This window comes from Triplophysa rosa, linkage group LG23 (assembly GCF_024868665.1).
Source record: "Triplophysa rosa linkage group LG23, Trosa_1v2, whole genome shotgun sequence".
NCBI classification, from domain to species: Eukaryota; Metazoa; Chordata; class Actinopteri; order Cypriniformes; family Nemacheilidae; genus Triplophysa; species Triplophysa rosa.
Genome location: NC_079912.1, coordinates 12,353,221 through 12,365,601, shown reverse-complemented (window position 1 = coordinate 12,365,601; position 12,381 = coordinate 12,353,221). Strand labels below are relative to the sequence as shown.

The 12,381-nt window shown below is 39.7% G+C and overlaps 3 protein-coding genes across 4 annotated transcripts; 1 reads left to right on the top strand and 2 right to left on the bottom strand.

Annotated features, from left to right (window-relative positions):
- The first annotated feature begins 190 nt into the window (after positions 1-190).
- Positions 191-1,735, top strand: LOC130546983 (lipocalin-like). The gene is made up of 6 exons (XM_057322581.1): positions 191-412; positions 608-747; positions 848-927; positions 1,023-1,136; positions 1,227-1,328; positions 1,413-1,735. The coding sequence occupies exons 1-6, from the start codon at positions 206-208 to the stop codon at positions 1,430-1,432; spliced, it is 663 nt and encodes a 220-aa protein (XP_057178564.1). The 5' UTR covers positions 191-205; the 3' UTR covers positions 1,433-1,735.
- Positions 1,736-1,795: 60 nt separating this feature from the next.
- zfx (zinc finger protein X-linked) lies at positions 1,796-8,018 on the bottom strand. Of its 2 annotated transcripts, none has more exons than XM_057322579.1 (8): positions 6,752-6,935; positions 6,027-6,125; positions 5,618-5,932; positions 5,228-5,395; positions 4,984-5,118; positions 4,766-4,900; positions 4,268-4,417; positions 1,796-4,186 (listed from the first exon to the last, which is right to left on the bottom strand). In XM_057322579.1, exons 2-8 carry the CDS (start codon positions 6,091-6,093, stop codon positions 2,961-2,963), a joined length of 2,196 nt encoding a protein of 731 aa, XP_057178562.1. In that variant the 5' UTR covers positions 6,094-6,125; positions 6,752-6,935; the 3' UTR covers positions 1,796-2,960. The 2 variants fall into 2 exon arrangements, with proteins under 2 accessions (XP_057178562.1, XP_057178561.1); XM_057322578.1 differs by lacking the exon at positions 6,752-6,935 and adding an exon at positions 6,973-8,018 and having other exon boundaries at positions 1,797-4,186.
- A 273-nt stretch (positions 8,019-8,291) lies between these two features.
- On the bottom strand, positions 8,292-11,844 carry eif2s3 (eukaryotic translation initiation factor 2, subunit 3 gamma). The gene is made up of 12 exons (XM_057322580.1): positions 11,719-11,844; positions 11,215-11,278; positions 10,957-11,084; positions 10,588-10,709; positions 10,318-10,412; positions 10,057-10,215; positions 9,747-9,881; positions 9,564-9,658; positions 9,322-9,466; positions 9,058-9,227; positions 8,779-8,951; positions 8,292-8,639 (listed from the first exon to the last, which is right to left on the bottom strand). The coding sequence occupies exons 1-12, from the start codon at positions 11,785-11,787 to the stop codon at positions 8,576-8,578; spliced, it is 1,419 nt and encodes a 472-aa protein (XP_057178563.1). The 5' UTR covers positions 11,788-11,844; the 3' UTR covers positions 8,292-8,575.
- Positions 11,845-12,381: the final 537 nt, after the last annotated feature.

Genomic DNA, 12,381 nt, shown 5'->3' with positions numbered 1-12,381 from the left:
ATATTCAAAAATGACAATCGTTGCATTTTTTATTTATTCCACAACAGAGTCTTATGGAGCTCACAATGCATAATTCAGACATACAGCTATTCTATAGCACAGACATTCACTCAAACAATTACATAGACCTAGAAAAACACATGCTCAAGTTAAAAAGTTATGTGACGCCTGTAATGAGCAGATGTGGGAGGGTCTGAGGGTTGAAATGGGAGGGGAGGGGATTCACATAACAGGGACTGGCATTCTTCTCTCAGCACAGCCAGCATTGCTTTACTTCAGACTGCCTACAGAGAGAGAACTCTACACTTCTGCAGCCACGATGAGTGTCATATTGAAGATGATGTGCGTTCTGCTTTGTGCAGTGTTTGTCTCTGCTGAAGTTATGCCCATGACTGACTTTGACCTGGATAAGGTAAAAATATACATTATAGAAAAAACAAACTATTTCACTATATACCATGCAATTTTACCACAGTTGCTGCAACAGTAATATTTTCTCAATGGGTTCTAGGAAAAGCTTATTAAAGTTAGGTAAGAATAATTTTGAACAGAACAGTGTGCTTTGGTCTGTCATTTAAGCCCTGTGCTTGAACGCTTTCCTCTTCAGATGAGTGGAAAGTGGTATATCATTGGTATGGCTACAAATGCAGAATGGTTTGTCAGTCACAAGGCAAACAAGAAGATGGGTACTGCTATGCTGGTGCCTACCGAAGACGGAGACCTTGACCTTAGTTACGCCAATCTGAAGTAAGCTTTTACCTGTTCCCCCTTGTATTCATTACTTTGTTGCAATGTTAAAAGAATCAAAACGACTTTCAGGCTTCAAATTGCTTCATTTGTTTCATAGTGATGACGGTTCCTGCTGGAGGATGAGTCATCTTGCCAACAAAACTGAAACTCCGGCACGCTTCGTCTTTACTAGTCAGCGTATGTTTCCTGCTTTATACCTGTCCCTGAAATTTTTCTGTTAGTCAAATATCTAACAACCCTAAATGTATTATCATGTTTTCACAATCTATCAGGTTGGGGAAATGACAATGATATGCGTGTGGTTGATGCCAGATTTGATGAATATGCCTTCATTCACACCATCAAGACCAAGGAAGGTGTATCTGAGCTTCTCAACGCACTCTACAGTAAGAGCTCATTTTGTCCCAACTGTACAGCAGAGATGTTTTTATGAACATGTGATGCTAAAATAGACTCTTAATGTGTTATGGTCACAGGTCGTAACACAACAGTTACTGAAGACCTGGTGGAGAAGTTCAAGAACTTTTCTCTGGACATTGGCATCCTGGAGGAGAACATTCTCATTCTGCCAGCAAATGGTACATTTACAGGATTTTTGAGTTCTTAAACTGATCAGAACAGCTTTAAATAAATTTTCACTGTTTTTAATTATTCTTTTGTAGAAGAATGCCCATCTGCTTAAGAATCTCATCAGCTAAGAAAACAACATCAACTGACATTTCACCTGGAAACACAGACCTGAAAATCTGGCCTCCATTCTGCTTGGTTTGTAGTCTCTTAGACTTAATATGAAAACAAGAATCAGTCCCTCTTTGTGCCTTAAATGTGTTTACATAAATCACAGCTTCTCCAAATAAAGTCTCAAGGGGCCTGCTATCAAGGTTTCTGGAATGTAGGTTTCTGCAAATGAGACATCTTTGAAAATAATTGTATTACGCAATGTTCTTTTGTTTACTGCTATCAAAATAAACCTTTTCACAAATGAGCTTGCATGTTTGTGTGTTCAGTTCAATTTCATGAAATCAATGACATGAAAAAAAACAGAAAAACAGTTAGGACACAAAATACGGTTTATTACTTCTGTATTTACAAATATTTCATATACACATCACATATGATCTTTTAGAATATCTTTATTCCAAATTATATATTTTCAGTATCTGTGTAAAAAATAAAATTTACCCTAAAGACCTTTCTGAATTTGAAAGCGAGTTTTACAACGAACAAACCATATGGCCACCTTTCAGATATACATGAACACACTCGCATCGTTCTTTATTAAAACTATAGATTACCAGCCATTTGGCCTAATTTGACGAAGTTCCGAAAAAGTTTTAGTTAAATACCATTTGTCATTGTTTTTTACTTGAAAATATTAGCAGGATGATTTGTCCTACATTAAATTCAATTCATTCTTTTATTAAACCGTGGCTAATATCAGTAAACTAATTTAATGTTTGAGTTTTTGTTTGGATATCCTGCACTGATGATGTATTACTGTTATTTTTTTGTCTTGCCTGAATATATTTAGTCAATTAAATGCAAGTTTGCTGAGAGCCTATCTAAGCTCAGGACCCTTGCTAATTTTTTTTAAAGCCCACTATAGAGATTTGCTATTTACATTAAAACTGTCATGTTTATGATATTTGTGTTTTCAGGAACCAGGTCATAGACTAAATTGTGAACTTTTAATTCATTTTAATCTGACATTCTGCTTATCTGTAGCTAGAAGAATCCCGTCAAAAATTTTGGACCACAGTTAACAAAACGTTCAAGGCTGTTATCAAATCTGTTTATGTAAACACATTCCAGAGTCATTTAAGTTACCCAATTACGTTTCTTTGTAAAGTAAAAATGCACCCCAGGAGTCATAATTCAATGTGCAAACACAAAATTTAACGGCCAACCTTGATGATTTAACATTATGATTTATGTGTTGGACTTCAACAAAAGCATGAATTTGACATTATAACAACCTGTGAAAACCGGACACCAAAAAATTGAATCAAAAATATGAATCAACACAAAGCGGCCTTTTTCTCTGTACCTTCACCCTGCTTATACCAACCGTGATCTGGCTGGCTTTCCAGCGATCAGCTTTGGGTCTATGGACTACAATGACTCATATCCTTGCATCCATGATGAACCTGTTCCTGTCAAGGATGGCCTCAGTGCTTTGATTGGTGTTGCTATGGCAGCCGTTATAAAGGTCACATGGCAGGCATTAGGTCCTTGTGATGTCGCATGATATGCTGATTCTTCTCTGACGGTCTCCGGAAACCTTTCGAGCAGAAATCGCAGCGATGCGGGTAGTCTTTGGTGTGTATGGAGATCACATGTCTCTTAAAGCCAGATGCGTCACCTGTGCTATAGTCGCAATACTGGCATTGGTACACCCGTCGTTCCCGGTGGCCCCTGGACATGCCAGCACCGCCTAAAATTTTCTTACCCCCGAGTCCGAATGTCTTCTTAAGTCCTTTCTTGTCAGGGAAAGCTTGCTGTTCCTTGGTGTGTACAGACAGAATATGCCGACTGAGAACAAACGGATCTGCGATTTTGAAGTTACAATGCCTGCACTGGTGCAACTTCTTGGCCTTATGGGCAGCGGAGTGCTTCTTCAGCTCGGATGGCCGGTGAAAGCCCTTTCCGCAGACCCCGCATTTATGCGGGTAGTCTTTGGTGTGAACGGAAATTATATGACGCTTTAAGTCACTGGAATTGGAGCTTTTATGGTCACAGTGGGTGCACAGGTGTGTTTTGGCCTCCTCGTGTGTCAATCCGTGCTGTAGGAGCTCATCAGGATCGGCAAACGTTTGGAAACAGCGGTCGCACTTGTACGGCATCTCCTTGCTATGCTTGGTCTTTATGTGCGTCTTTAAGTTGGAAGAGTCTGCCGATTTGTAGTCGCAGTAAAGACACGAGTATGGCTTCTCGCCAGTGTGCGTCCTCATGTGTTTCTTCAGCTCGGAGGGATGCCGGAAACCCTTCCCGCATTCCACGCAGATGTGAGGGAAATTCTTGCTGTGAACGGCCAGCAGATGTCTGTTGAGTAGCCCTTGCTCCGCTGTCTCGTATTCACAAAATTTACACTCGTGCATTTTTGTAGCAGGCGATGGGATTTGAAGCTTGGAATCTCTATGGTGGTGCTGCAGCCGGTGGGAGAAGAGCACCGCCTGCTGATGAAAATCTTTTCCACACACTTCACACTCAAACTGAGCTTTGTTACTAAGGGTGTGGATCTCCATGTGGTTGTTGAGACTTGCTTTTTTGTTGGTGGTGTAATCACAGTCAGTGCATTGGTATTTCTTTCTGTTTACCACATCCTGGTGTTGATTCTTATTGTGGCGCTTAAGGAAACCGCGCGATTTGAACTTCTTGCCGCACAGCATGCAAGGGTACACGGTGAGAGGCTGGCCATACGGTCCAATGATGATTGCTGGGGTAAAAACACATAGAAGAAAAATTAATAACAAACAAAAAAATAACAGAGTAAACTAAAAATAGTCGTAGATCGTACCTGTCTGAACGTGCCGGAGTTCAGATCGTTTTTTGCTCTTGTTCTTGTTTCTTTGACGGTTGAGTCTCTCGATCGTGTCAGATTTATCGACATGCAACAGAGCGCTAGCTGCTCCATTTCTGTTCTCGCAGCTTTCATTCTCCTCTTCACCTGATAAAATACATATTCGAGGTTATGAGACGGCATCTCCTTCCAATACATTTGTGCTGCATTACATGTGTGCATTATTATATGACTGCGTTCCTTCAAGTAAACAGGTACAGCATGTGCTAGCAACGCTATGGTTGTCGTTCAAATCCCAGATAACACACACTGTGACAAAATGTGTACCTTAAAGATCACTTTGGATAAATATCACTTTCAATTTAACTCAACTTTGAATGTTAATTCAGTTTAGGAAAAAGAGTTAGAGTCAAGTTTGTAATTTGAGCTTAAAAAAAACAATGCAAAACTAAAAAAAGTGTTTGGACCAGTGTTGCATGTATACGTCTCACTAACCATAAGCTGCTGCCCAGGCCACGGGCATGAAGTCTTTGTTGAGCGATGCATTATCAAATGTCCTCTGAGCATTTCCAGGGTCCTCACCTCCTACCACCACTTCCATGTAGACCTCATCTGTGATTTTAGCCACATCTGTTTGGAAGAAGAGCAAACGGTGTCAACAGAGGCACTCGGATATAGAACCTACATCATCAACTGACAAAAACAGGACTTACTAATGTCATCCTGGCTTTGATTGGCTTCATCCATTGACATGTACACCATCTTCTCTCTTATAGGCATTCCAGAGGAATCCACCAGCTCCACGGTCTCATCTACATCGAGCTCGGCATCTATGTCAACAGTGCCCCCTGCAAAATCCAATTTAATAATATATGAAAAAAGAACTGTGTAAATGAAGGAATAAAATACAAACTAAATAAAAATTTGGAGGTTGGAGTTTACTGGAATGTAACTTACCCAAGTCCTCCTCCCCTGGGTGAGCTTTGATGATGTACACTTTAATGACCTCTTGACCATCATCATCATCATCATCATCAACTTTTTCCACATCTTCTTGATCCTCTAAAGTGCCTTCAACTGTGACTTTAGCATCCTCATCAGAAATCACCTTTCCAGCCTCATCCACTGTAAATAAACCCAAGTCAATGCATTTTGCGGGGTACTGCATGTTATCGTGTAATGTTGTATACAAAACATGTCACAATTTAGATTAATATTATTTAGTTGTTCTGCCTATTCTTATAAAATTATTTATAAGGTGGGGCTTTTGACTTTGTCAATAGTGAGTCATATCCTTTCAAAATCATTTAAACCAAACATCTATTCTCATTGGCTAATCCCACTCACAAGAGATCATGAGGTAGTCTCCACAGGTATCAGGGTCCTCCTGTACCTGAACGTCAGTTACCACATCAACCTGCAGTCCTTCATCTTCCAGAGCCACATCATCTGGACACATCACGCAGGTTTCCACGGCAATGGTGGCAAGCCCCTCCTCTTCTTCTGAGCAAGGCACGTATTCAGCTACCACATCCTCAATAGCTTCCTGGATTACCAGCTCCTCGGCGGCGAGGCCATGGACCACGATCTTCTCACCCTCCACGTCAGACACGAGAACGGACTCCTGCAGTTCTACCACCACCTCATCTTCCTCTCCATCACCTTTCCCATGAATACACAAACTTGCACATAAATGTCTTAACATAATCATATAGAACCAGTTTGACAGGCTTCACCATGGTCATGGTTTGTTTACCTGTCCCATGGAATATGATCTTGGGCTCATGGGAATGGAGAGAGAGAGCTGTTACATCTTCATCCATTGTATCTGCCTGTCATCTGCATAATATAAGACCTACAGACACGAAATGCAAAAGAAAATAAAAACATTAGAACAAATGAAAGTCAGATTTGTATGAAATTGTGAGTGAAAAACAATATGGCCATTATCCATGATAATGATATCTCAATCTATATATTAGATCCATTTTCCAGCAACATTTCACAATACATTTAGATATTATATATAGATATCAAAATAACAAGACACCACAAGACTTCATAAGACAGCAACAAATAACTTAAAATCAGAGCATACAGGAATATAATATGAATATTTAAATCAATTGCTTAATTGCTAAAGCAACTTTTTAAACGCATACAACTAAGATAAACAGGCCCCACCAATACCACAATCTGTCAGACAGTATTATTTACATTTACAGTCCCTGCTACTCCCATCTGTTTACTGAGTGATAAAACGGGCGGTTCCTTTGTGCCTACGTCGTTACTAGCCCCGCCCATTCGTATAAAAGCTACGACACGCCTTTCCTCAAACCCATCGCCATTTTGAATGATTACGATTAATTCATTAAATCTCATAAATACATACTTAAACTCCCATATTGTGACTCTAAGTGAATTTAAGTAAAAGTTTTACAAATTTTCTAAGGTATATAAATCGTAATAGGAATTACTTACACACCCTCTGAGTCTCGTCTCCGCGGCCTAGTTTGGGCCTCGGAAGGCCGCGGCTCAGTGCTAACAAAGGCCTACGTGACATTGCAACAGCGATCATCTCATAATACGATAAATACGCCAACATTTCAGTTCGAGTTCACACACTCAAATTATCGCTTCATATGTAAACCATACAAACGTAAAGCTTCCCACTTTGGATTGGGTTAAATATAGCGGCCTACCTTTTGTATTATTTTTGTTTCGTTTCCAAGGCCGTACGCCTTTGCTTCTCCCACCCCCAGACTCGGGCAGAACGCATACGGGCTTCTTGTGTGAGTAGGGCGGGCCGCCGCAAAGCGTGGAGGGGAGGGGCCGATGCGCTCCGAGGCGCTGCAGCCTCCAGCTCCACCGGCATTTACGCCGCCTTCTGAGACGCACGTCACTGCCGCAGAGCCGCAGGAAAATGCGGAAGGAATCTCAGTCGAGTGGCCGCTGTTGCGTGGCTTTTTTTGGCAGGCCCGCGAGCTGTATTATTTCTGACTGATGGCGTTTTAAAGTTTAGATATATCATGCAGATTCAAGAATTTTCACTTTGGGTTTGTTTTGCGCTTTGGAATTTACTTGTTAGGAAGTTTTTGTGGAGTTTCATGTAATTTGTTGCGAGAGTAGCGTTAGATGCAGAGTGATTAGCGAGCTCGGGACTTTAGCCAGTTATGGATTTATACGTTACTTATGGATTTCTTAAAATAAAAACTTAGCGTGATAGCTTGTAGTCAGACTGCTTTTGGTAACGTTAAATAAATATTTTCTGAGTAGTCCATTCAAACGACTTACTGTAATTTCCATTGTTTTCTTTATAATTAGACTAAAAAAGGAAAACATTTTAATTTAGCTGGACAGTTTGCTCGGCTAGTTATTATAATGGATTATAATCTTTTAAATGTTTATCAACAATCCCCACTCAAAAACCATCAGATCTGTAACTACACGCTTATAAAATGCATTAATAGCATAATAACAATACATGGCTGTGTTTGTATTTATCTATATGTATAGATATCTGAAGTAATAGAAATCCGTGTTAGAAGTTTGGACAAGTACAGCCCAGACATGCTTTGAATATAGCACCAAAATATGACTTGAATTACAGGTAAAAATATCAACTATCAGCAGTACATGGGGGTAAGTATTTTAAAAGCCCCAATGTTATTTGACATACAGTCAAATATAACGTGTTTGAATAATATTGAGGAATAACCAGAAATACTTAAGAAATAAAACCCAAAGCAGTTTTCCAATGCCTCTGGAGAATAAATCGTGAACATGATATTAATATAAGGTTCTGAATTTTTTTCACCAGAAAAAAATAGTTTGGGGTGAAAAACATTGACACATGCTTTGCATCATTAGCTCTTATATTTGCTAACAAGATTCTTGAAAATGAGGTTTAAGAGTTAAGCCATGAAAATGAAATTAAGTACCACCACAACCTGTGTGGGTAATGTGACTACTTTGTTGGCTACTTTCAAAAAAACTTAGGACACAATCCTCACACCACATGTTTGATCCAAAATGTTTTTATTAGTCATCACTGAAAGATGTTGACAACTGCTTTTTCAAGCCAAGGAATTGTTTTCATTGCATTTCTCATATATAAATGACACCAATCCCATCACGTAGGATGGTGAACATCTTAAAATACAGGACCAGTGCGTTCCACTCCAATAGATCCTCTCTCTCCAGTCTGCGTTGACCGCGAAACACGCTGGCCTGTGCAGGGGTATGTGTGAAAATGGTTTAATAATTATGTCCGTCGGAGCGACATTGACAAGATGTGGTCGATCCTCAATCATCATCAACTGTGGGTGTGATGGTTACACCTCTTCTGATCTGCCCCCAGCCGATCAAACTAGAAATAAAAAGAACAATGATTAAAATAGTCTGCTTTCATTCATAACATCTAACAATAACGGAGCTGAAAATGCACAGCAGTGTTTCACACAGAATAAGTATAAAAGGGTCCAAAACCCAGATTTAATGATGCTCACCGCCAATGTTTCTCCACTCTGCGACTTAAGGCGATCTTCTCTCCCACCTCTGTGCAGACAGGGTTGGTGAGCACAATCTTAGCCAAATCAGCCTTTACTGCGCTCACACGTCCTCCTGTCGACAGCGAGCCAATGTTAACCATCAGCACCTCATTCTTCGACAACTTCTGAACCTGTAGTCCATGAAAGAGATCGAAGTCTGTCATCATATTGTAAAAAGTGCACGCTTTACTAAAATAGTTTGGTTTTCGGTGGATGCATTAATAATAAATGCTTCACCTTGGCTGCTTTCTTGTCGCCCTCAGTGCGCACACCGAGCAGCCTTCTTAGAAGAAAGTAGGAGATCTCAAGCTCTGTGAAGATCTCAGGAAGAGCCCCCACAGCCCCGAGGACCTGCCCCACCATACGATCCGCTCTGCACAGTGTAGGGTCAATCTTGGTGCCAACACCTGGAACAGAGAATGTACATAACGTAATTAATAATGTATTTCACTTCTACCATGGATCAAAATGACATGAGAATAGCAAGTACAGTCTGCATACCAATAAGGCCACCAGGTGCAGCGTACTGGAGGTCATTATGTTCGGCAAACAGCGAGACAATTTTGGAGAAGATGGGTTTGCACATTAGTTTCCCTTCGTGGTCTTTAGAAACAATGCCTGGTCTGACCTCAAGCTCTTGTCCAACCTTGAATCAAAATAAAGGTGAACAGCATGAAATAGAAATGAGAATAACAGTGAAGCTTGATATCTGACAACGCACGTGAATAATTTAGACAAAATACCTTCAGTACTCCTTTGAGGATACTTCCTCCAGCTACACCACCTTTCAGATCATCTACTTCACAGCCAGGCTTATTGACATCAAATGATCTGATTACTTTAAAACACAACCACACAATCACTCATCTCAACTGGCACTGGGAACAATAGATTTTAGTAGTTTTCCAATACAAACCGTCTCTTACCAATAAGGCGAGGCTCAGAGGTGAAGTCGCGGACAGGCACGGGGATCTTATTTACAATGTACTCGCAGACGACTTCGATGTTGTACTTTAGCTGGGCTGAGATTGGGATTATTGGTGCTCCCTCTGCAACTGTGCCTGTGAGAGAGTGAAACCACTTTATTAAAAATGAATTCATGGTTTACAAATTAGAGACTTGACAGTATTATCTTCATGGTGTGAGAGAAAACTGGATTTTCTGCTAAATAACTTCTGTTCCATGGATTCTTTAATACTTGATAGGGTGAATATGTTTTCAGAAGAGCACCCTTACCCTGCACAAAAGCCAGGATCTGTTCATACTGTTCTTTGGCCTGACTCTCCTTCACCAAGTCGATTTTATTCTGCAGTATAAGTATGTGCTTCAGCTTCATGATCTCAATGGCTGCCAAATGCTCTGATGTCTGTGGTTGAGGGCAAGATTCATTGCCAGCTGCAAGAGTGAATAAGGTGACCCATTTATTAGAAAATAATCATCATAGAAGTTGGAACTTGCAAGATTGCCATGGCAACTGGTAGGGAGATACATACTTACCAATTAGAAGTAGTGCGGCGTCCATGACAGCTGCTCCGTTTAACATGGTGGCCATCAAGATGTCGTGACCCGGGCAATCCACGAATGAGACATGTCTAATAAGAAATGATAATCAGAATATCTGGGGAAATCAATGCTTACTATAATTTACCAGAACAAAATAAAAGTGAAAACTGAATCGCTCAAATACCTGATTTCAAAGCACAAATATAACATAATATTTTGCATCTAATGCAGTAATTACAAAGTTCAAAAGCATTGCAAGTGTACCGGACTAATTTGAAGCTGCCTTTGGTGCCAGGAATGTCTGTGGGGAACTCATCAGGTGTGCTGCTGCCACATGACCTAAAACACTCCGGCCGTGGACAACTTAGATCATCCAATCTAAACACCTAGAAATGAAAATTCAACGTGTGTGATTTTATCAGTCAAGTATTGTGGTCTAATGTATTACTCCGATATATCTTTCCAGTAGTCTTGTAACAGATTCTCTTACAGAGAAAAAAGTTTTTCCCCGCAAAAAAAGAGGAAGCTGCAATTCACTGTCGCAAGCTTAAATTGAATCAAATAACAGCCATTTCTAGCTTTTGACTCAGAGTGTAGCTTGCAATAATTACATTAAAGCAACTATGTCCTTACCTTTGCGTTAGCGTAACCCAACTTGATTGTAATGTTTCTCTCCAGCTCATTTTTAAATCTGACAGTGTGAACTCCAGAGATCGCTTTTACCACTGTTGATTTTCCATGGGCTACATGACCAATAGTTCCTAAATACATAAAGAGAAAATAATAGTTTAGCAAACCTTACATAAAAGATAATAAATTATTTAGCAGATTATGTCAGTGTTTGTATGTAACAATTTAATCTAGCAGAAAATGAAATAAAAAAAACCACACCTATGTTTATCGTGGCTTGCCTACTGATGATCTCTGGGGAGAGAGGGGTCAGTTTGGTCACATCCTATAAAGCAAAACAGACTTCTTAACGTTTCCCAGAAACAAAAACACTGTCTACTATAGAACACACTACTAAAGACCTAAATAAAGAATCACTATGACACAGAAAAAAAACTACGAGTCTCTTTTGCATCCACCTTCCATTCATACCACCATGCATGTAAGGGGTACCAATTCATGACAGTGTACATAGCTGGAACTATATTATGCGCAATGACATTGTTGGTGTGGCAAACAGTTGTGATTTTATAACATTTAGACATATTTTCTACACGGGGTCCTTCTCCATACCCGAATTAATCATGTGGTAAGCTTTCGCCGGTACAGCTAACAAGCATGTCTGCTATCATAAGGTGCGCAAAACGAGTCAACTTGAACCGGCGATAAAACAAGAGCATAGACAACGTATTATAAGATACAAATAAACAAAACAAGACGACTTACTAAAGTACTGAGATCTTGTTTGGAAAGATGTGGCTGCCCCAACGTTGTTCCAGACTCGTCGCCCGCCATCTTGAATGAAAAGGAATGGAAGTATGACCAAGCAAGTGCCTGACCATTTTTACAAATACATTTATGGCGTTAAATCATAAATCGTTCAGTTTAGAGATTTGTTATGCACGCAAAGGCACTGAGTTTTTCTATTAAAAGTCATGTATGTAAATAAAATAAGTCAAACATTTATAAACGTATTTATCCAAAACGTTCTGTAGGCATGGGGATGATGCAATCGGTTTCTATGCATCGCGAACATATTCAAAAAGGAAAAAAAACTTAATGTATTCTAGACTGTGCTTATCATTTAAGCACATAGCATACCTACATAACAATAACACAATTATTTGCTAATTATATGGTAAAAATCCACAAATTTAAACGCACGTTGGCCCAATGAGGATGAAAGCTGGGTCCGTCTTCTGCTTATGACGTCGTGCATTTAGTAGTTTTTTGTTTTCACAGTCATACAGCAAAATCAATGGTCATGTAATTGACAGGAAGTCGGATTGTTTTAAAAATAAAATTATATATTGTGGTACATATTTTTACCACTATGCTAATGTTTTTTCAAAGGAAAGAAATTTAAGCATATTTAGGAAAACAACCATC